Below are 23790 nucleotides of genomic sequence, written 5' to 3'. Positions count from 1 at the left end.
TAGTTTACCTCGCAGACCTGTGGAAGAGGGAGGAATTTATGACCAAAGAAGAACTAGAGATCACTATTGACCACAACATAGAAAATTTTGATTATATCAAATTGAAAAGTTTTTGTACAAACAAAACAAATGCAGACAAGATTAGAAGGGAAACAATAAACTGGGAAAACATTTTTACAATCAAAGGTTCTGATAAAGGCCTCATTTCCAAAATATATAGAGAATTGACTCTAATTTATAAGAAATCAAACCATTCTCCAATTGATAAATGGTCAAAGGATATGAACAGACAATTTTCAGACGAAGAAATTGAAACTATTTATAGACATATGAAAATATGCTCCAAATCATTATTAATCAGAGAAATGCAAATTAAGACAACTCTGAGATACCACTACACACCTGTCAGATTGGCTAGAATGACAGGGAAAGATAATGGGGAATGTTGGAGGGAATGTGGGAAAACAGGGACACTGATACATTGTTGGTGGAATTGTGAACACATCCATTCTGGATGAGCAATTTGGAACTATGCTCAAAAAGTTATCAAACTGTGCATACCCTTTGATCCAGCAGTGTTTCTACTAGACTTATACCCCAAAGAGATACTAAAGAAAGGAAAGGGATCTGTATGTGCCAAAATGTTTGTGGCAGCCCTGTTTGTAGTGGCTAGAAGCTGGAAAATGAAATGATGTCCATCAATTGGAGAATGGTTGAGTAAATTGTGGTATATGAATGTTATGGAATATTATTGTTCTTCAGGAATGACCAGCAGGATGAATACAGAGAGGACTGGTGAGACTTACATGAACTGATGCTAAGTGAAATGAGCAGAACCAGGAGATCATTATATACCTCAACAACGATACTGTTTGAGGATGTATTCTGATGGAAGTGGATCTCTTCGATAAAGAGAGCTTTAATTGATCAAAGATGGACAGAAGCAGCTACACCCAGAGAAAGAACACTGGGGAATGAATATAAACTTCTTGCATTTTTGTTTTTCTTCCGGGTTATTTATACCTTCTGAATTCAATTCTCCCTGTGCAACAAGAAAACTGTTCGGTTCTGCACACATATATTGTGTCTAGGATATACTGTAATCCATTCAACATGTAAAGGACTACTTGCCATCTGGAGGAAGGGGTGGAGGGAGGGAGGGGAAAAATCGGAACAGAAGTGAATGCAAGAGATAATGCTGTAAAAAATTACCCTGGCATGGGTTCTATCAATAAAAAGTTATTAAAAAAAAAGTCAAAGAGATGATTTTATATTTGATACTAGAGGGGAAAAAAATGGATCCTTGAGGCACAACAATAAAATTCTTCCTGCACTCAAAAAAAAAAAAAAAAGATTATGCAAAGGCACAGAGAAGAGAGATAGAATATTGTAGAAGATGTGCAGAGAGAAGATCATTATGGCTAAAAAATGGAGTGTGAGAAGAGATATAAGTAATAAGCAATAAGAAAACCTAGAGGGAAATTATAAAGTGATTTAAAGACCAAAAACTAGATCTACGTATTTTATCCTAAAATTACTAAGGATGCATTGCAACTTTTAAAGTAAGTGACATGATTAGACCATAATTTAGGAATATCCCTGAAGCTGTGTGGCAGATAAATTTGAGAAGGAAGAGACTTGAGGCAGGAAGATCAACCTGACTACTGATGTGGTCAAAGTGAAAGGTGATTGTGGTTTAAGTTGAAAAATGAATATATTGGCTCTATAAGATTTGGCAACTGATGATATAGGGCCCAATTGAAGTACATGATCATGTAGTGAAAGAACTGGTGTATATGATCATGTTCTAGAATTTTGCCAGGAATGAAGTCAAAGCATAGAATTTGCAGACTTTATTCTTCCCATTTCTGAAAATCAGGACATTTTCCTCTCTGTAGTCTTTTAGCATCTCTCATTTCCAAGAACTTTCAAAGACCTTTGGCAATGGCACAACTGTAACATATTCAACTTGTTATTAATTCAGTAACTCTCTGTCTATATGAGGGCAGGAAGAGTTGCAATGTTTAAGCTATCTCTACCTGCTCTAAGGGAAGGTAGGAAAGGTGACAAAGACATAAAAAGACAATGCAGCATACATTTATCAAGATTCTATTATCTCCTGCTCAGTGATTAGAAATTGTTGAGGGAAATGGCAAAGTGTAAGACACACTTTCACAGTTCCTCTTAGGCACAATCTTTCGGTTTCTAAATCTCTAAAATGTAGCTGAAATTTTTCTCACACTATTTCACCGAGCTTTTGTGAAGAAAGCACTTTGGGAAGTTCAAGGCATGATGAAATATGAATTACTTATTATTGCTATTAAATTATTAATAACAAGTTCAAGACCTGCAAATTCTCAGCATAGGAAATCTCTGGGAATTCCCTTCACTGATGTAAGTGGCAATTTTTTTTGTTGTTGCGTTTTTAGCCTTTCTTCTCTGGAGAAAAAAAGTGGAATTTGGTTGCTTTGGCCATTGAGAAATGATGCCTATGATTACACAGAACGTTAATTAGTAAGTTCATTTATTGAGTTTTATTTCCTTTTTTTTTTTCAGTTATCAAACGTTGATTTCTCTTTCATTTTCCTCCCACTCTCATCACTCCCCTAAAAATGAAAAAGAAACAAATAAGCCAAGTCAATCAAAACAAATGTCCATATTGACAATGTCCAAAAATATGTATCTCGTTCTGTTTATTTATCCATTATCTTTCAACAGCGAGTATGTTTCTGATGAAAAAAATGAACCTAAGATACTGCTTTTTGCAAAGATCCAACAGCCACTCCCACAAGTTCGGCGCAGAGTGTTAGGGAGGCCTCCGGAAGGTAGAGGGCAGAAGTGCAGTTGCGAGGGGACTCTCTCCCGCGGTCGTCACTCCCGGTGAGCTCCAACTCCAGCTGCTGGTACTTCCGGTCATCGTTGGCCCGCGTTATAATGGCTGCTACTTCTGCCTAGCACCCTGTCTCGTATCTGTGTTGGTGCGGTCCCGCAGCGCGGATAAAGCAACGCCGTGGCCCACACGCCTGCTTCTCCTCGACGCGGCGCCATGGGCCGGGAATCACGGTGAGTTGGAGGATCTGGGGCGGTCTCCTGGAGGCGTCTTTGAGGAGAAATTGAAGGCGGTGGCGTGAGGGTTATGGGGGCACTGTGAAGCCCGTGTCCGGGGCGGCCGCGGGGCCGCTTTGCCCCCAGCCAAGATGGGTCCTTGCAATTCCGAAAGACGGGGTACCTGCCCGCGGCCAATGCCCGTTTCCAGGTCCTGATCCACAGGGCCCGGGCGATCCTTGTGGCCCTTAGTTGTAGAACTGCAGAAAGTTGTAGGAACCTCAGGGCCCCAGCGCCTTGAATCCTCTGCTCCAGAAAACCACCGCAGCCCTTCTCGCTTTTATGCCTTTGGCCTCCCACCCACCTTTCTCATTTTACCTTGGATCATGATAAATTCATAGAGAGGCCTTGCCCTCTCTACGTAATGTACATAGGGCCCAGATTGTTTTCATCTTTGCAGCTCCAACTTCTGTTCTTACGACTGTTCCTTAAGTTTATTAAGTAGAAAAGCCTACTCCATCTACTTCATTTACAAGGGAATAATTTCCTGAACTGGACTCTGTAGCACTTAGGTTGCTTTATGTATTTGTATGCATACTTTTCTTTTCCTCACTAGACTGCTTCTTGGGTGCACGAATCTTTTCTTCATCATTGTTTTCCTTTGTAGGGGTCTTGATTATAGTATGATACTTATTAAAGACTCAAGACTCAAGATTCAAGGAAATATTTGTTAAAGATGTTCAAGGTACTATGGATACAGCAGTGAAAATCAAATACAAGTTTTACAATCCAAAAGAATGTGCTGCCATCTGAACCAGAGGTGTTTGATGGGGCAGGCTTTATTCAGCATTAGTTTTCCGGTATTTTCTCCCTTTTTTTTCCCTTACTCCCAGCCTTACTGCTTTCTGGGGGAAAAGAAATGTGATTAGATCAGAACTATTAGATTCTTTCAAAAACTGTAGATTATGATTGGTTCTAACAATAAAGGTAGTTTTGCTTATATTCTAGCAGAAATAGAAAGGACTTGTATAACTAGGGACTCTGGGGATTATTTAGTTGATTTAGTTGATTTTATGATTAGTAAAGATTCCTACTCTTATCTGGCTTTATTGTTAGCTAAATACATATTCACTACTCTGTCTTAGAGAAAAAGGAGATATAAACTAAAAAAGTTGGTGACTGCCTTATGCATTTTAGATAAATGCCCTTCCCCTCTCCCCCCTTACTTTGGTAGATTTGAAGTGACTTATAACATTATTTATGATGTAAAATAGGACAATTAGAATAGAAAGAATAATCAGTTAACAAAATTGGAAAAACACATTATTACACTAATATATATACTATTATATACAATAATGTGCATATTATATGCCCTATTAGTCATCTGAGATTAACTGATGACAGCAGTTGGATGTTTAACTTAATCACATTTCCTGTAAATAAAGCAAAAAAGAAATATTGGCATCTCTGCTTGCCATAGACCAGATGTTTTGGAAAAGAAAATGGTCATTGAAAATGTACCCCAAATTCCATATAAAATAAATGTAGACAATATAAAATACTTGGGAGTCTACCTGTTTAGACAAAGTCAGGAGCTAAGTGAACACAATTACAAAACAATTTTATATTAAAGTCAAACAATTGGAAAAAATATCCATTGCTAATGGGTAGGCCGAGCCAACATAATAAAAATGGAAATGATCATTCTATTTAAATTAATTTACTTATTCAATGCCATACCAATCAAAATATTAAAAAAAATATTTGTATAGGCATAGAGAGGGTTCTGTCAGGATGTCCAAACTTACCAAGACCATGTTCTATGCATGTCCATGCTGCTTGGATATCACCTCAAATTGAACATGTCCAGAATGAAACTCATTAGAGTTCCTCTTTGAAACTTTCCTATTTCTATAAATGGCATCATCATACTATCAATGACCTAGGTTTGCCATCTAGGTCACCCTTGATTCTTCCTTTAATCTCAGAATCCAGTCATTTGCCAAATTTATGATTCCTACTTTTATAACATCTCTTGGGCTGATCCATTCTCTCCACTCACATAATCTCTATTCTAATTTAGGTTCTTTTCACCTCTATTGCAGTTAGCTCCAAATAAAATTTCATATTTTCAGCTTCTCTTTCTATACTCCCTATAGCTAATAACTTTTTTTTTTTTGTAGAATCTCTGGGGTTCTCTAAGTATACACCATCATATCATCAGCAAAGAGTGATAATTTGGTTTTCTCATTGCCTATTCTTATTCCTTTAATCTCTTTCTCAACTCTTATTGCCAAAGCTAGCATTTTAATACAATATTAAATATATACTCCCTACAGCTGACAAACTAAAATTACTGAAACATGATTTGACCTAGTTATCCCCATACTCAGAAATTGTCAGTGGTTTCCTGTTGCTTCTAGGATAAAAAAAAGTCATCAATCTTATTTTTAAATCTGTGAACAAGTCTTCCTTTCGCCTTTTCAGAATTATTTTATGACTTTACTGCCATCTGTTCATTATAGTCAAAATAGTGTACTAGCTTTTCTCTGTATAATGCATTTTATTTCTTATTTCTGTTCACAAGTGGCCCTCCTAATCTAGAACACATCACCTCCCTTTTACCTTGTAGATCCCTAGCTTTCTTCAAAGCACAGCTCAGGTGTCACCTTCCACGTGAAACATTTTCAGATTTCCCTTGGAAATACTTCTATTTTGTATTTATATGTGTCCATGTTGTTACTTCCCTTTCATTTTCTACCCATGTAAGCTTTTTGGGGTTGAGGCATTTCATTTTTCTGTTTATATCTCCACTACCTACTGTAATGCTTAGATTGTAATAATTGCTTAATAAATGCTGATTGGTTCATAGAATGCTTTCCATGTATATAGTAAATGATCAGTGAAATTACTATGAATGAAAATTACATCCTACCCCATAAGACTGGTGAGTGGTGGGCAGAGAAGAATAAGGAAAAGTAACTTTTTAAAAAATAAATTTTTATGGATATCTTTTGGCTTTATATCAGCTACATTTCTCAATGTTTGCTTGACTCATCCTTCTCATCTTTTCAAAGAGTCGTCCCATATAACAGATAATAAAGAAGAGAATTGGAAGGAATTCATTGGAATTAACCAACATATGGAATGAATATGGCAAGTGTTCTCTACCCATAGTCCCCCACCTCTGCCAAAAATGAGGAAGAAATGCTTTTTTATATCTATTAAAAAACAAACTTTCCAAACACTTCTGAGGTTTTTTCTCCTAGTTATTGTAATGAAGATTTATATAGTACTTTGAAGTTTGTAGCCTTAAAATGACTCTGTATTAGAAATATTATCATCCCCATTTTATTATGAGATCTCAGAGACAGTATTAATACTGTTTAGACAAAGTCTTAAACAAATCTCTTTAAAAGTGTATTGATTTTTAAGTGTATGAATTTCATTGGGAGATATTGGATCTGATTATTAGTTTGGTATCAGATAGACAGGATGATCTTCAATTGTATGTAGTTGATGTTGAATCTCTGTATTAGCCACATAGTAGAATTTATATAGATCTTATGATCACATTTTAAAAAATATTAGTCAATTATTTGTCAAATTGCATAGCTATCTATAATAAAATGTTCTTTTCCTTGAAAATTGACATTGTCTTCATCTCCTAATTCTTCCTTGTCCTGTGTATCCATTCAGTTGCCATAATGTATCTTGTATATGAACCTTTCTCTTTTATATGAATCTTTATGTCTACTCATATAGCTATTTCCTTAGCTTCGGTACACATCACATTTTTTCTGGACGATTACAGCGTCTTCCTAATTGGTATCCTTATCTCATTTTTCTCCCTGTTCCAATTCATCCTCCATACAACTGCCAAAATGATTTTCTTTGAGTGTGGATTTGATCATGCTGTTTCCCATTTCCTTAAAAACCCTCCATAACCTGAGTCTCCAGCTTGTCTTTCTAGATTCATTATGCATAGGTCTTCATGCTCTTTAGTCTAGCCAACTTTTTTTCTGTTCTTCATTCCTAGCACTTTATCATTTGTCTTTGTATCTTTTAGACCTTCATTTTTGGAATTCACGCCTCAGCTTCACTTCTTTTTTTTTTTTAATTTAATTTTATTATTTTTATTATTATAGCTTTTTATTTACAAGATATATTCATGGGTAATTTTTCAGTATTGACCCTTGCAAAACCTTCTATTCCAACTTTTCGCCTCCTTCCCCTCCCCCTCTTCCCCAAATGGCAGGTAGACCAATACATGTTAAATATGTTAAAGTGTATTTTAAATATAATATATGTATACATATCCATACAGTTATTTTGCTGCACAAGAAAAATCAGACTTAGAAATAAGGTAAAATTAGCCTGTGAAGGAAATCAAAAAATATAGGCAGACAAAACCAGAGGAATTGGAAATGCTAGTTGTGGTTCACACTCATTTCCCAGAGTTCTTTCTCTGGGTGTAGCTGATTCTCTTCATTATTGAACAAATGGAACTGATTTGGTTCATCTCATTGTTGAAGAGGGCCATGTCCATCAGAATTGATTATCATACAGTATTGTTGTTGACCTCCTAGTCCTGCTCATTTCACTCAGCATCAGTTCATGTAAGTCTCTCCAGGCCTTTCTGAAGTCATCTTGCTGGTCATTTCTTTTAGAATAATAATATTCCATAGCATTCATATACCACAATTTATCCAGCCATTCTCCAATTGATGGGCATCCATTCAATTTCCAGTTTCTAGCCACTACAAAAAGAGCTACCACTAACATTTTTGCACATACAGGTCCCTTTCCCTTCTTTAGTATCTCTTTGGGGTATAAGCCCAGTACTAACACTGCTGAATCAAAGGGTATGCACAGTTTAATAACTTTTGAGCATAGTTCCAAATCGCTCTCCAGAATGGCTGGATGTATTCACAATTCCACCAACAATGTATTAGTGTCCCTGTTTTCCCACATCCCCTCCAACATTCCGCATTATCTTTACCTGTCATTCTAGCCAGTCTGATAAGTGTGTAGTGATATCTCAGAGTTGTCTTAATTTGCATTTCTCTGATTAATAATGACTTGGAGCATCTTTTCATATGGCTAGAAATAGTTTCAATTTTTTCATCTGAGAATTGTCTGTTCATATCCTTTGACCATTTATCAATTGGAGAATGACTTGATTTCTTAAAAATTAGTCAATTCTCTTTATATTTTGGAAATGAGTCCTTTATCAGAACCTTTGACTGTAAAATATTTTCCCAGTTTATTGCTTCCCTTCTAACCTTGTCTGCATTTGTTTTGTTTGTACAAAAACTTTTCAGTTTGATATAATCAAAAATTTCTATTTTGTAATCAGTAATGACCTCTAGTTCTTCTTTAGTCATAAATTCCTTCCTCCCCCACAGGTCTGAGAGGTAAACTATCCTGTGTTCTTCTAATTTATTTATAATCTCATTCTTTATGCCTAGGTCATGAATCCATTTTGATCTTATCTTGGTGTATGGTGTTAAGTGTGGGTCAATGTCTAGTTTCTGCCATACTAATTTCCAGTTTTCCCAGCAATTTTTGTCAAACAATGAGTTCTTATCCCAAAAGCTGGGGTCTTTGGGTTTGTCAAACACTAGAATATTAAAGTTATTGACTGCAAAAACCATTTTAATAAACATTTTTTCCATTAAAAATAGTAGAACCATTACATATGAACCATTATACTCTCAGATAAGCTTTTTTAGATGTTGAACAGGTCCTTAACAAAGCTGGAGAAAGCACTTTGTTAGATAAAAAACATACAGAAGAGATCTATGATAGGTGATACAATTGAAAGACTGTTAAGGGACTGATGTACAGAGTACATGAAGGAGAAGATGCCAAATGAATGGAAAATGTCTCAGATATTAATATAAAAAAATGACTGAGAATATCAGTAACTACTGGCCTAGATGACTGTGCTCTATTATTCTATACAAAATCTTCATGAGAATTATCTATATACAAATTGAGAATATTTATAATGAGGGTTTTATTGAATTTTCACAATTGGTATTAGTGTGGGCCATATCTTTACCATTTTACATTTAACTAAAAAATGTAAAGAATATGAAATCCTATTGTACTTATTTATTGATTACTACACACACGTACACATGCACACATACACACATAATAACCTTATAGATTCTTTTATAACAGGGTGTTTCCCAGCCATGTAAAACTCATTCAAGATTCTTCAGAAGATTCAACAGCACTGATAATAAGAATGTAGGAAGTTAGGAGATGTGTGATCACCTAAAGAATTAGCTACTGTGGCAAAAAAGATCTAGTGGAGAGTCTAGGTTGAAAAAGGATTTCCTTTAGTTAGTGAGGAACTTTAGATGTTGTTGATTTGCAGTTGATATTGTATTGATTACATCTACATTATAGAAAATATGACCTTTTGGAAGAGATCTGTACTTAGATAAATTTAGCCTATCCATCTAATCAGGAAAGAGTAGATGGATTAAGAATATCTGTTGCTGAGATTTTAACATGCATCTGTTTGTATCATTTGTAGAGATCATTCAATATTAGTTTGTACCTTTGTCAGCTCAGGAGATAGTCAGCTGGGCCTAGAGGTGAACAGGAGGAGTAGATTGGTTTGTATTGCTTTTACTGACATTTTTATAGTACTAACATTTTATAATGTTGGTATATGATAAAAAAAATGATAAACACCATTGCTCTAAGGAGGAATATCACACTACAGATGAATATATTGCAGAGTGGATGTGAGCCAGCTATATTTTAAACTCTTTAATCTGCCTACTCTGCCATTCAAGTGAAAGCTATCTCTTTTTTTTATTCTGAATTTGACAAACTCTAAAATGAATATGAGCATTTCAGTGTAGAAAGTCATACATAAAAAGAGGTTTCTATGCAAAACTAAATATTTAAATTCTGCTTGATTTTCTTTTTAAATATATAAATCAGCATGTTATTTTCAAAGTTGATTTGCTTTTCTGTTTAGTGTTGACCTTTCTGTTGCCAACCAGACTGTCCTCCAGGCCAGGGATGCTCTTTTTTTTTTTTTTTTGCCAATTTTAGCCTCTTAGAATTCCTGACTGCCTTTTAGGACTTTATAGGAAGTTTTTTTTTTGTTCTCTTAGTTGAACTGCCAGAGCCTTTTCCTCTAATGTTACTATTTATCTGTTCTATGTGTCTCATATGAGTCTATTTACATGTTATTTTCCTTGTTAGAATGTAAACTCCTTAAGAATAGGGACTATTATTTTTCATGTCACTTAGTATGGTGTCTGCCATATATAGCAAGTGTTTTATTTATTTTATTCTTAAATAACTTTTCACTTTTCCCAAATAAGTGCAAAGATAGTTTTCTTTTTCCCCCTTTGTTAAAATTTTTAAAAATAGCAACTTTCTATTTTCAAAATATTTGCGAAGATAGTTTTCAATATTCATCCTTGCAAAACCTTGAATTCTAGATTTTTCTCCCTCTTTTTCCTCCACCCCCTCCTCTAGACTGTAAGTAATCCAATATATGTAAAAAAGTGCAATTCTTCTATACTATTCCCACATATATCATACAGCATAAGAAAAATCAGATCAAAAAGGAAAAAAAAAGTGACAAAATAAAAAGCACACAAACAACAAAAAAGATGGAAACACTATGTTGTGATCCACATTCAGTCCCTACAGTCCTGTTTCTGGATTCAGATGGTTCTCTCCATCATGAGTCTGTATTGGAATTCGCCTGAATCACCTCATTGTGAAAAGAGCTAAGTGCATCAGAGTAGATCATCACATAATCTTGTTGCTGTATACAATATTCTCTTGGTTCTGCTCACTTCACTTAGCATCAGTTCATGTAAATCTCTCTGGGCCTTTCTGAAATCATCTTGTTGATCTTTTTTTTTTTTTAATTATAGTCGATTAATAAATTGACAAAACATATACTTGGGTAATTTTTCAACATTGACCCTTGCAAAAACTTGTGTTTCAACTTTTTCCATCCTTCCCTCCACCCCCTCCCCTAGATATTAGATATTCTGTGATATTAGATGTCCCATGGATGTTAAAGTATATGTTAAATACAATATATGTATACATATTTCTACAGTTATCTTGCTGTACAAGAAAAATTGGATTTAGAAAGAAGGTAAAAATAATCTGAGAAGGAAAAAATGCAAGCAAAACTGTAACAGAAAGAGTGGAAATGTCATGTTGTGATCCACCCTCATTTCCCAATGTTCTTTCACTGGGTATAACTGGTTCTGTTCATTACTACTGATCATTTCTTATAGAACAATAATATTCCTTAACATTCGTAAACCTTAACTTATTAGCCATTCCTCCACTGATGACATTCACTCAGTTTCCAGTTTCTTGCCACTACAAAAAGGGTAGCTACAAACATTTTTGCACATGTGGGTACCTTTCCCTCCTTTATGATCTCTTTGGGCTATAGGCCCAGTAGAGACACTGCTAGATCAAAGGGTATGCACAATTTGATAGCCCTTTTGGGCATAGTTCTAAATTGTTCTCCAGAATGGTTGAATCAGTTCATAACTCCACTTTAGTATGCCAGTTTTCCTACGTCCCATCCAACATTTATCATTATCTTTTCTTGTCATCTTAGCCAATCTGAGAGGTGTGTAGTGGTACCTTAGAATTGTTAGTTACTTTTTTTTTTTTAAAGCATAAATTCTTTCCATTGTATATTTCATTATCTCATGCCGTTTTATGTCTTATCTGAACTTCTCTCTATCTTCTACATATTTGTCCTTTATAAAAATCTTTAATTTTTTTTTTCAGAGGCAGCTAGTTGGTGTAGTAGAGTAGTGGGTAGAGCACTAGCCCTGAAGTCAGGAGTACCTGAGTTCAAATCTGGCCTCAGACACTTAAACACTTCCTGGCTATGTGATCTTGGGCAAATTACTTAACCCCAATTTCCTCAGCAAAAAAAAAGCTTTGGACCTGTGATTTCATCAGTATAGGTAACTGTGGAAACTTCAACACAGAATGCAGATCATTAATTCTATAATTGAGTCTTAAAAGTACTAGGTTGTAACTTAGTATTTTGCACTTATTTATTTAATTTTATAATGATAACCTTTTATTTTTCAAAATACATACAAAGATAGTTTTTAACATTTACCCTTGCAAAACCTTCTGTTCAAAATTTTTTTCCCTCCCTTCCCACCTCCTCCCCTCTTTCCTTCCTCCCCAGAGAGTAATTCAATATAATTTAACTATGTGTAATTCTTCTAAACTATTTCCACATTTATCATGCTGCACAAGAAAAATAAGATAAAAAAGGGAAAAAATGAGAAAGCAAACAAAATGCAAATAAGCAACAAAAAAAAGATGAATATACTATGTTGTGATCCACATTCAGTCCTCATGGTCCTCTTTGTGGATGCAGATAGCTCTCTCTATTACAAGTCAATTATTGAAATTGGCCCATCACCTCATCACTGAAAACAGCCATGTCTATCACAGTTTATCATCATATAATCTTGTTTTGCTGTGTACAATATTCTCTAGGTTCAATTCACTTCACTTAGCATCAATTCATGTAAGTCTCTCCAGTCCTATCTGAAATCACCCTGCTGATCATGTAACTTAGTCTTATAGCAAGTATGCCTTAGAGACAGATCTTGTCTCTAAGGCACACCATCTCCACAAAGCTATATTGCCTTTTACACTTTAAAGGACAATAATAATTTTGATTTTTAAATTTTCTCACTTCACTGTCTTCTGTTCCTGATTTGTAAAATAGAAATGATATCTCACAGAAGCATTGAGGGAAAAGCACTTTGTAAATCTTAAAACATAGGATAAATGTGAAGTGGTTTTATTTTGTTTTCATAAAAATAATTTTTATCATAAACTTAAATCTAAAGAAGCCCCAAATTTGACATATGCAAACAAAAGCAGAAAAAAATTGTAATCTACTTATAAAGTTATATGGATTATTACCAATTGCTTTTAATTTAGTACTTTCAGAAACTGACCAGGTTGTAGAAATTCTATTAGATTGCTTCTCTCCCCAAATAGTATTTTTCTCTATTGATTATGCATATTTACATGGTAAGCAATTCCTAACATGTTCATTCTCCTGTCCCCATTTCTTTTGAAATTCATACTCCCCTCCCCCCAAAGTAGTCTTCTTAATGATTTAATTATATGCTTTAGTTTTAGTAAATGTAATCAGTTTGCATTGTTAAAACTGTAGGCACTACAGGAAGCGATCAGCATCTCGGGGTCGATCTGGAAGCCGATCTAGGAGTCGTTCTCCATCTGATAAAAGAACTAAACGTGGAGATGATAGACGCTCAAGAAGCAGAGACCGAGATAGAAGGCGAGAAAGATCTCGAAGTAGGGATAAAAGAAGATCTCGCTCTCGAGACAGAAAACGCCTGAGGTAAGTGATGATATTTCATATAAGATGTGATGAACTAAAATTTATTCCTTGGTGATAAAAATTGGACCAACTTCCTCTACCAAGGTAGATGTCTAACTTCTCTACAACTTAACAGGATACTTAATGGAGTTGTCTAGAATAAGGAGAGGTTTAGTAACTTGTTCAGTGTTAAAATCTGAACCTAGGTCTCATGGGCCTAAGGCAGGAAAGAACCAGCTCAAAATCTAACTATGTATTCCATTATTTGGGGATTCTTTAGGGTTAGTTAGTCCTATTTTTAGATAAGAAAACCTTAGAAATTTAAGTCTTATTGAGTCATTCACAATTGATTGATGAGGTGGAACATCGATTTATTACTGTTATAATTGACTGTTCTCCCTAACCCTTCTTTATTTCCTACATTTCCATCTTATTTATAGATAATGGGATATGCAACTTAAAGGAAGGGATTTATCATCAGTCCCACAATACTGAGGACTTTTTGTAAAATACAATAATGCTAAATTTTTAAATGACTAATGGAGACAGAAAGAACCTTGGGAATATAGAGTAGGAAGAGTTTCCCTATTGGGAAGGACTCATAAAAAATAGGGAATTTGCAACTGGTCCTATAAGAAGTCAGATTTGATGAATATATGAAGTGGGAGGCAATAATAAGCATTATTTGTGTAAAGATAGTGAAGAGAACTATGTTCTAAGAGAAGCTATCTAGCCCCTTACTAGCTACAAGTATTTTGTCCATTGTCAGAATTTCTCACAGCACTTTGTTTCTATATATTCTAGCTTTTATCATTCTTATCTATGTACCTGACTAATCTCTCTGTTGTAGTCTAATATCCTTAGGTGCTTAGACTGTTTTTTTTAAATCTTTATATTCCCATTGTCAGGTGTGTGAGTTTATATTTGGAAGATACTTAATAGATGCTTTTTGATTGAATTCAGGCCCCACTCCCTTTCCATTTACCCATATGATTGTATTCAATTCAGTTCAAAGAACATTTACTCAGTGTATTGTAAATCTACATTGTAAGAGCCTAACAGTGAAGGTCTTTCTCAGTAACTTGGTGTTGTTTAGATTTAATTGATGCTCTTTTTCTTTGTTATAATAGAAGGGCCATCCTGGAACAAGGAAAATATGAATAGTTTGGTTTTGTTGTTCCAGTTTACTGGCTACTTCCTTATCTTGAAAGGAGAGATTACTCTATACTTCATTTTCTAATTGGTATAGCATCTGATCCAATTAGATATTAAAGTCTTATAGATAATTATATATTTAATTATAATAATTAATATAATTAATAATAGCTAAGAGCTCACATATATATAATGCTTACTAAGTGCCAAGCACTCTATTGAGCACTTAAAATTCTTATCTCATTTGATTTTCACAACAATTGGTAAGTGCTACTGTTATTCTATAGATAAAGAAGCTAAGGCAAGCAAGTTAAATGACTTGCCTAGGGTTACACAACTATTAAATGTTTGAGATCAAATTTGAACTCAGATCTTCCTTACTCCAAGCCTTGTGCTCTACCCTGTGTTCTTTTTTTACTGTACTGCCTACTAGCCCCCATGTTAGCTGTCTATCAAAAATCATTCTTTTTCTTTTCTTTAACTTCATCAATTTTCTTTCTCAATAGTATTTTATTTTTTCAATTACATGTAAAGATAGTTTTCAACATTCATTTTTGTAAGATTTTGAGTTCTAAATTTTTTCTCCCTCCCTCCTTCTCCCTTCCCCCCAAAATTAAGCAATCTGATATAGGTTATACATATATATTCATTTTAAGCATATTTCCATATTAATCATGTTGTGAAAGAAAAATCTGAACAAAAGCGAAAAACCATGAGAAAGAAAAAGCAAACAAACAAAAATAGTATGTTTTGATCTACATTCAGTCTCTATAGTTCTTTCTCTGAGTGTGGATGGCAATTTCCATCCCAAGTCAATTAGAATTGTCTTGGATCACTGTATTGCTGAGAAGAGCTAAGTCTGTCATAGTTCATCATCACATAATCTTGCTGTTACTGTGTTTGATGTTCTTCAGATTTTGCTCACTGTATTCAGCATCAATTCATAAGTCTTTCCATAAGTCTTTCCAGGCTTTTCTGAAATTATCTTGCTCATCATTTCTTTTTTTTTTGGCCGAGGCAATTTGGGCTAAGTGATACACAGCCAGGAAGTGTTAAGTGTTTGAGGCCAAATTTGAACTCAGGTCCTCCTGACTTCAGGGCTGGTGCTCTATCTACTACATCAATCAGCTGCCCCTTTGCTTATGTCTTACAGAACAATAATATTTCATTGCATTCATATGTCTTAACTTATTCAGCCATTTAATAGGCATCCTCTCAATTTTCAATTCCTCACTACCACAAAAAGAACTGCTGCAAACATTTTATCAATGATCATTTTCATCAAATGCTGACAGCTACTATGGCATTAATATTTGGTACTTTAACAGTCTCATTTTGCTGGAATAAAATCTGTTATTAATAACAATTTTTCTGGCTAATCATTATATCAATGTGCTAAGCATATACTTTTATATCTTTGCTCTGCATATCTGTTTCTAGGCCTTTCAACATTTCCTTCCCCAAAAGGATCAATATAACCTGCATATCTGAAGCCAGTTTAATATTCTAAGTCATATTGTTCCTTCTCTTCCTCTACTTTCCAAAAATCTATTAATTATTTTCTTCTCTGTTATTGACAATGCTTATAATCAATTTGCCATAGAATTGCTTCCTTGATTCATCTTATCATTAGCACTGGAATAAGCATAATAAAAAGTGTGAGCTATTTTTATAGATACTTCTTGACTGTTATTAGGAAAGAAGGAGTATGATGATTTTTTCTTGACTAGTTGATTAAAAGAGGTAATAATGAGTTGGCTTTTTTCACTTGCTCCTTGTTGTTTAGTTATTATCATTCAAATTCATTTTTTACTCATGATGTTCACTGATATTCATTAAAGGGAAGGGAAAAGGACTGGACCTGTGATTTCATTGGTGTGGGGAATTTCCAGGTGAATAAATTCCTTCAACTAATGGAGGTTTCTTAATAACCTAGTATTAAAAGATTTTGTTTAGAGTACCGAGAGATTAAGGAACATGCTCGAGGTCACACAGCTCTGGTATATCCATAACAACATTCACTCAGTACGCTTTTATTAATTACTTACTGTCTGCCAACCACTGTATGAAGTTCCAAGGATACAAAGGCAAAAAACCCCAAATCAGTCTTTGCTTTCAAGGAGCTGATACTCTGACAGGGGAGACTGCATGCAAACATGTCAAAAAGTAAGTATTTATTAAGTGTCTCCTTGATGCCAGACACTATGCTGGAGAGCTGGACATACAAACAAAGCCAAAAGACAGTTCCTGCTCTTAAGAAGGTCACAATTTAATCAGAGACAATCCTTTAACCCAGACTGCTGTTCTTGTTTCAAGGCTGGCTCTCTCTCCAATTTGCTAAAGTCTTTTCTTAATCATTTAAAAGATGAAAAAGAGTAATTAAAGATTTCAAAGACATTATACTAAATTGATGCTTTTTCCCTTTCTTAGAAGATCAAGAAGCAGAGAAAGAGAGAGAAGCAGAGAGCGGAGACGATCTCGAAGTCGAGACAGGAGACGATCGAGAAGCAGAAGCCGAGGAAGGAGATCACGATCATCTAGTCCTGGCAAAAACAAGAAAGCAGAGAATAGGTAATAGTAGTATTCAACATCATTAGAAACAGGGTCATTTTTCTCATCCCTTTAAAAATCTATCTCCTATTAATAACACTTGTTTGCTTTATATCAGAAAAATATTAATATTAAAAACACAAATAAGAACAAAAGAAACAGCTTCTCTGCTTTAAAAATTTATTTTAAAAATAAAAAAGTGATTGAAAATAATCATATATGTAATCACATCCTCCTTTTTTATTTGCTAGTTATTAAAATAAACTATGCATATATGAAGTTATCTTGTGTATTATGTAATATGAATTTTGTCACATTTATTTACATAATTACATTCATTGTGCATATATTTTTTTAATACTTCCATCTTATGTCTTCCTATATTTCTTTGAATTCTTAATATTTGTTGTTAGCTAATTTTTTGTTCATATACTCTAATTTTTCAGCTGTTTTCTTAATCATTGTGTACCTAGTTTTTGGCTTTTTGCTAAATTGCACTACTGAGAATATTTTTCTATAAGTTCTTTTTCCTCCATGTCAGTAGAGTTTAAACCAAGTACTGGAATTGCAGAGTTACAGAGTGTGAATACTTTGATGACACTTACTGGATAGTTCCTTCTTGTTATACAAAGTGATTGAACCAACAACCAAAAACTGGCTTTGATTTAAAATGAGATGATACTTCTCCAACACTTAACAAAAAGGAGATTTATTTAGTATTAGCATGGAAGAATACTCAGGATATAAAGCATTATCACATAGTTGCAGCATCCCTTATCTCTATATAGAAATATATTTAGTCAGTGTGTTTTGGGGTTAAATAAGTGTGATTGCAGCAATAGGATATTCATCAAATATGAGAGTCATTGACTGTGTAATGGGCCAGCTTTTTTATGCCCTTGATAACTGGAATGCTACATTAATAGATTAAAACTAATCTGAATGAACAAAGTCTTGTTGTCAAAGCAGCATAGAATAAAAGTAGCCTATCTTATGTGGACATAAGCATGGACTCTAGTTGATATTACTTTTAAAATTACATTTTTATATCTTTTATTTTTATTTGTAAGGTTGGTTGATGTTAATTTCTTTATGATAGATTGTAAACTCTTTAATTATATAAAAGATATATATGGATTCATCACTTTTAATTCTTTTTGCCTACAGTATTAATTTGGTAGACAATAGACATTCATTTCTGAAAAGAAGATTACAGAGATTTTGGTTTTAATCTTTAAATTATTGGAAATTTGATATGTAAACATGTGAAAACATTTTCATCTTAATGGCTTCAAAAGTGTACAGTTGGTTTCAGATTAACATGACTGTTTCTTCAGGTCAAGGTCTAAAGAGAAAACAGATGGTATAGATGTTTCCAAAGACAAGAAAAAAGAAAAAGATGACAAGGAAGAGGAAAAGGAAAAAGATGTTAGTGTAAGTATACTAACTTATAAACAAAAATGTTATTAAATTGCTTCTAGAATGATAAAATAAAATAGAATTTGTTTTTTACTCCTAAACAAAGAAGTTCAGAAATTTAGAATTAAAGCTTTTCATTGAGTGTCACAAAGATCACAGCTATAGAGCTAGAAGGACCTTAAGAGTAATTTGGTCCTAAGTCTGAGAATGTCTAAGTGACTTGTCTAGGACCATGAAGATAGTAAATGGGATAGCTAAGTTTGAAATCTGGGTCTTTTCATTTCAGTTCAATGCTCTTTTATGTTTTGCAAAGTACTTTATTGGGTGATATGCTTCTTTCTTTCAGAAGTATGACTACTTATCTGATGTAGGAAACTCTAGTACCAAGAGTTAATTTTGTTGTTAGATAGAGGACATGTATAGAAACTTCATTTTCATTCATATGGATAATGGCAGTTTACTCACAGCTTTGTGGTGGAAAATAGAGATTTTTGTAGAAGCAATATGAGAAGAATTCATGCTTCATAGAGTATGATTCAAATCTGAATTTAGGTGAAACTGCTCTGGTAAATTTCTTTGAACTTAAAAGTCAGCTGTCTTAGTGGAAAAGACTTTTTTTAAAAAGTAATTTAATTAAGTATGGATATGCTCCTGGTGTATACTCAGTTTGCTTGTAGATATCAATATGTGTCAGTATTTTTCTTATGTTGTGAACTCCTTTGGTATATGTCACATGAAGCATAATTATCAATTCTTTTCTATTTTAGAACTTTGATCAGAATAAGTTGGAAGAGGAAATGAGAAAACGGAAAGAGAGAGTGGAAAAATGGAGGGAAGAACAGCGTAAAAAAGCAATGGAAAATATAGGAGAGCTGAAAAAAGAAATAGAAGAGATGAAACAAGGGAAAAAATGGAGTCTTGAAGATGATGATGGTATATTCTTAATTTGTTGGCTTAACAGCTAGTTTGTGAATCAAATCAATAAAACATTTATTGATCCTGCTTTGTACTAAGCATCATGCTAAGCATCTGACACCAAGACAAAAATGAAAGTCCCTGTCTTTAAGTAGCTTACATTTTATTGAGGGAAATATATATAAAATAAGATTATTTTGGGTTGTGGAAGGAAGTACTAGCAGCCAGAGGAAATCAGAAAGCCTCACATAGAGGCTAGTGTTTGAGTGGAGTCTTGAAAGAAGTGAGAGATTCTAAGATTGCATTCTAAAGTACTACCTTTGCAAAGATATGGATGAGGAAAATAAGAATGTGTTATGTGAGGAACAGCAGGAAGACCAGAGTGTCTCGATAGTAGAGTGCATGATGAAGGGGAGCACTGTGTAAATAAGGTTGGATAAACCTATGTAATTGGAAAGGGCTTGAGGTAGAAAGACAAGTTAACATTGGCTGTTGCCGTAGTTCCATCTCAAAATGATGATGTTGTGAATTTGAATGCTGACCATCTTGGAACTAGGGGTGAGGAGTGGGAGGGTGAAGATTGGGGGAGAATGAATATAAGCAATATTGTGGAGAAAAAAGGAATAAGACTTGATAATTGATTGGACATGTAGGATGAAGGTTAGCAAGTGAATTGATGAATCAAGGGTGACCTAAGTTTTAGACCAGTATGAATAGAAGAAAGGTTAATGCTATTAACAGAAATATCATCAGGATTCATACAAAAGTTGTGTTTGTATTGGACCCAGTCAGCACAATATGAATAGGAACAGAGGAGGCCGCTATTAGGTTGCAATTTGGCTAGTCATGAATGATGACAGAACAAGGAGGCAAGGGATTTAAGAGTAATCTTAAGCTTGAGAAGGAAGAAAAATAAAGCCAGGATAGTACTGATTGATTTTGTGTTAAATCCATCTTTTAGATTGTAGATAAAATAAGCATAAGAACACAATAAGTTCTGTTTTAAACATGTTACTTTTGAGATGCCTATGGAACATATAGTTCAGAATGTACAATAAGCATTTGATGATGCGGCCTAGAGCTCAAAGAAGAGACAGACTAAATAGATGGATCTGGGAGTTGTTTACATAGAAATGATAATTAAACCATAACAGCTGATGATATCTAATTGCCTGAACCAAATGGGGAAGGCAAGGGAGTGGAAAGAGGACCTTTGACAAAACCTTGAGCCATGTAACTGCCTTCAGGAGAAGATTAAGAAATTGTCAAATAAGGGAAGAGAATCAAAAGAAAACATTGTAACAAAAATTGTAACAAAAATCCAGAGAAGAAACAGTATTCTGCAGAGAATATGATCAATAATTCACATGTTGCAGAGATCAAGAAGAATAATTGATGAAAAGCCATCAGATTTAGCAGTTTAAGAGACTGTTGGTAACTTTGGAGAGTTTTAAAAGGGTCATAGATATAGAACTAGAAAGGTCTTTAGAGGTATTGCCAATTGCCTCATTTTACAAATGAAAAAACTGAAACCCAGATAAAGATTATGTGACTTATCTAAGGTTACACAGGTCAAGGAGAAAGATCAAGTTTAAGAATAACCTGTGCCAAAAGTTGCATGTAGAGTAATTTTTAGTGGTATTACAATTTAGTTGTATGTAGGGTAATTATCAGTGGTATGTAATCCAGTTATTAGTGTTGGGAAAGCTGCTACTTTAATTGCTTTGCCATCCAGTTCTTTTTCCTTATACCTTTTGAACAACAATGATGATAATGACATAAATAGAGTAATACACATTTACTAAACATCTCCTAAAGGCTAAACACTTGTGCTAAGCAATAAACAGCTCTGATTTGATTCAGGTTATTTGTTTATGAGTGTTCTTCCTATTATGATCTTTTTGATGCTATCTCACATATCATGATTCTTTTTCACTTTTTATGACTTCTTTCTTGCTTTTAGTAACTCTTTTTCCTACCCATCCATAACTAGGTATTTTTCCCTTGTCCATTCTCAAGGTTTCTTTGCCTTGTGCTATGAATTATCTTTCACTGTTATTTCTCTCATTTGTATACTATTGCCATATTTCATATTGCTTAATGAACATAATCATAATTGATGACATTTTCAAAATACGTAAGGTATGAAAAGTTGACATATTTGTTCCTCATTGAATCATTGTAAAGTAGATAAAACTCAAATTTTTTTTCTTCCCTGTTTCCCACTAACTCGCTTATCTCTTTTAATTTTATCACCTTTGTCATGTCATTCAGGTCTGAATCAAATGAAGGGGAAAAATACAAATCTGTATGTGTATATTCTCTTGTGATTTAGATGATGAGGAAGAGACTGCAGAAGGTGAAAAGGAAGGAAATGAAATCGAAGATGAAGAATTAGATCCATTAGATGCATATATGGAGGAAGTAAAAGAGGAGGTCAAGAAATTTAATATGAGAAGTGTTAAAGGTGGTGGTGGAAGTGAGAAGGTAAATTTTATCATTTTCATTGCTTATTGTTTGGTCATTTTAAATAAATTTTTTATATGTAGAGAGACTTCCAAGAAGATGGAAGACTGACTGCAAAAAAAATCTAGTTTCTCAATACTTTGTTTTAAAAAAATATATTATAGGTTTTTATTTACAAGATATATGCATGTGTATTTTTTCCAGCGTTGACAATTGCAAAACCTTTTATTCCAACTTTTCCCCTCCTTCCCCTCACCCCTTCCCCCAGATGGCAGGTTGACCAATACATATATGTATACATGTCCAAACAGTTATTTTGCTGTACAAAAAGAATCAGACTTTGAAATAGTGTATAATTACCCTGTGAAGGAAATCAAAAATGCAGGTGGACAAAAAAAGAGGGATTGGGAACTCAATACCTTCTTTAGAAACAACTAAAGGAAATAAAGTTTTCAAAAGAACTTATTTTAAAGGTATAAATGCTCAAAGAAATTGGCAAACATAGAAATAGAAATTTTATGACAATGAAAAAATATTATGAATTTAAGAAAACTGGAGACACTGAAAAAGAAGAAAAATATGTTTAGCCAATATGAACAAGAATACTAGTAATGAAACCAGAATTTCCTTGGAACATGAATGATGTATACTGTTAAGAAATTGAAGGAAGAGGGGCAGCTAAATGATGCAGTGGATAAAGCACCAGCCCTGAAGTCCTGAGTTCAAGTCTGGTCTCAAATACTTAACACTTCCTGGCTCTGTGACCCTGGGCAAGTCACTTAACCCCAATTTCTCAGCAAAAGAAAAAAAAAAGAAAAAAAGAAATTGAAGGACAAAATGAAATTAAGCAAAAATAAAAATGAAGAAGGAACTTAATGCAACCAAAAAGGAAAAGTAAATGGCAAAACTGAAGCATTTTATAATTAATTCCATGGAAAATAGAAATAATTACTAGATTTCAAACTATTTTATATGAATCAGTAATCATCAACAATACTATTTGGTATTGTTTCAAAGTAGAAAGTTAATCCGTGGATTAAACTAGATAAACAAAGTTCATATATTAGTCTAGTGAACAATAAACCCAGCAACAGAAACTTCTTGGAGAAAAAGGTAGATGAAGACTATAATTAAGAAATACTAGTAAGATGTTTGAATACTGACTAAAGCCTACCATTTTTCTTTCTTTCTTTTTTTTTTTTTAATGTTTTAGTCTCCTTGTGCAAAGTGAATAATATAGAAAATTTTAGTTAATTGCATATGATCTATTTTGGATTGCTTATTTCAGGGAGAGTGATGGGAAAGAGGAAGGGATGAAAAAAATAAATTTATTTTTTTCAAAAAAGAATTAGTAAAATGAAGGAAAATAGGTTTTGCCCAGTGTCAAATATACCTCAGATTCCAAAAGGACATCTACCTGAAATATTAAAGTCCAATTTAGAAAGGGGTATTTTTCACAAAATAAGGGAGCTTATATGGGATAGGGATGGGAACTATGCTTTTTACATATGTGGTGAGCGCCTAAGTTAATTTACTCAACCATGGCAAGTTTGCATCTTCTCTGAAACTTTAGATTCTTAAAGAGTTGCCTAGAGAACAATGAGAAATTTAAGTAATTTAGTTGTCTTACAGCCAGTATGTGTCAGAGTCAGTACTTGACCTCACATCTTCTGCCTCACTTAGCAGTGAATATAATTCCAAAAACTAGTCCCAATAGATAATAGATCAAAGGATAAGAATGGGCAGTTTTCCCCAAAAGTGCAAAATATTAATAACCATATGAAAGAATTATCCAGAACCCTGGGTTTGTACCATAAATACCAGATTTATGTTTTATG

General features: G+C 33.9%; 1 protein-coding gene across 1 annotated transcript in view; it reads left to right on the top strand.

Moving 5' to 3' along the window:
* Positions 1-2650: 2650 nt before the first annotated feature.
* The window catches only part of DDX46 (DEAD-box helicase 46), a 56677-nt gene continuing 35537 nt past the window's right edge, over positions 2651-23790 (top strand). Inside the window, 8 exon segments of the mRNA XM_051978174.1 lie at positions 2651-2848; positions 2850-2997; positions 3000-3063; positions 13280-13468; positions 17033-17173; positions 18490-18586; positions 19339-19504; positions 21822-21973. Coding sequence (XP_051834134.1) covers positions 2651-2848; positions 2850-2997; positions 3000-3063; positions 13280-13468; positions 17033-17173; positions 18490-18586; positions 19339-19504; positions 21822-21973 — 1155 coding nt within the window.

Source organism: Antechinus flavipes, chromosome 2, assembly GCF_016432865.1.
Source record: "Antechinus flavipes isolate AdamAnt ecotype Samford, QLD, Australia chromosome 2, AdamAnt_v2, whole genome shotgun sequence".
In the NCBI taxonomy this organism is placed as follows: domain Eukaryota; kingdom Metazoa; phylum Chordata; class Mammalia; order Dasyuromorphia; family Dasyuridae; genus Antechinus; species Antechinus flavipes.
This window is presented reverse-complemented; position numbering and strand designations above follow the sequence as displayed.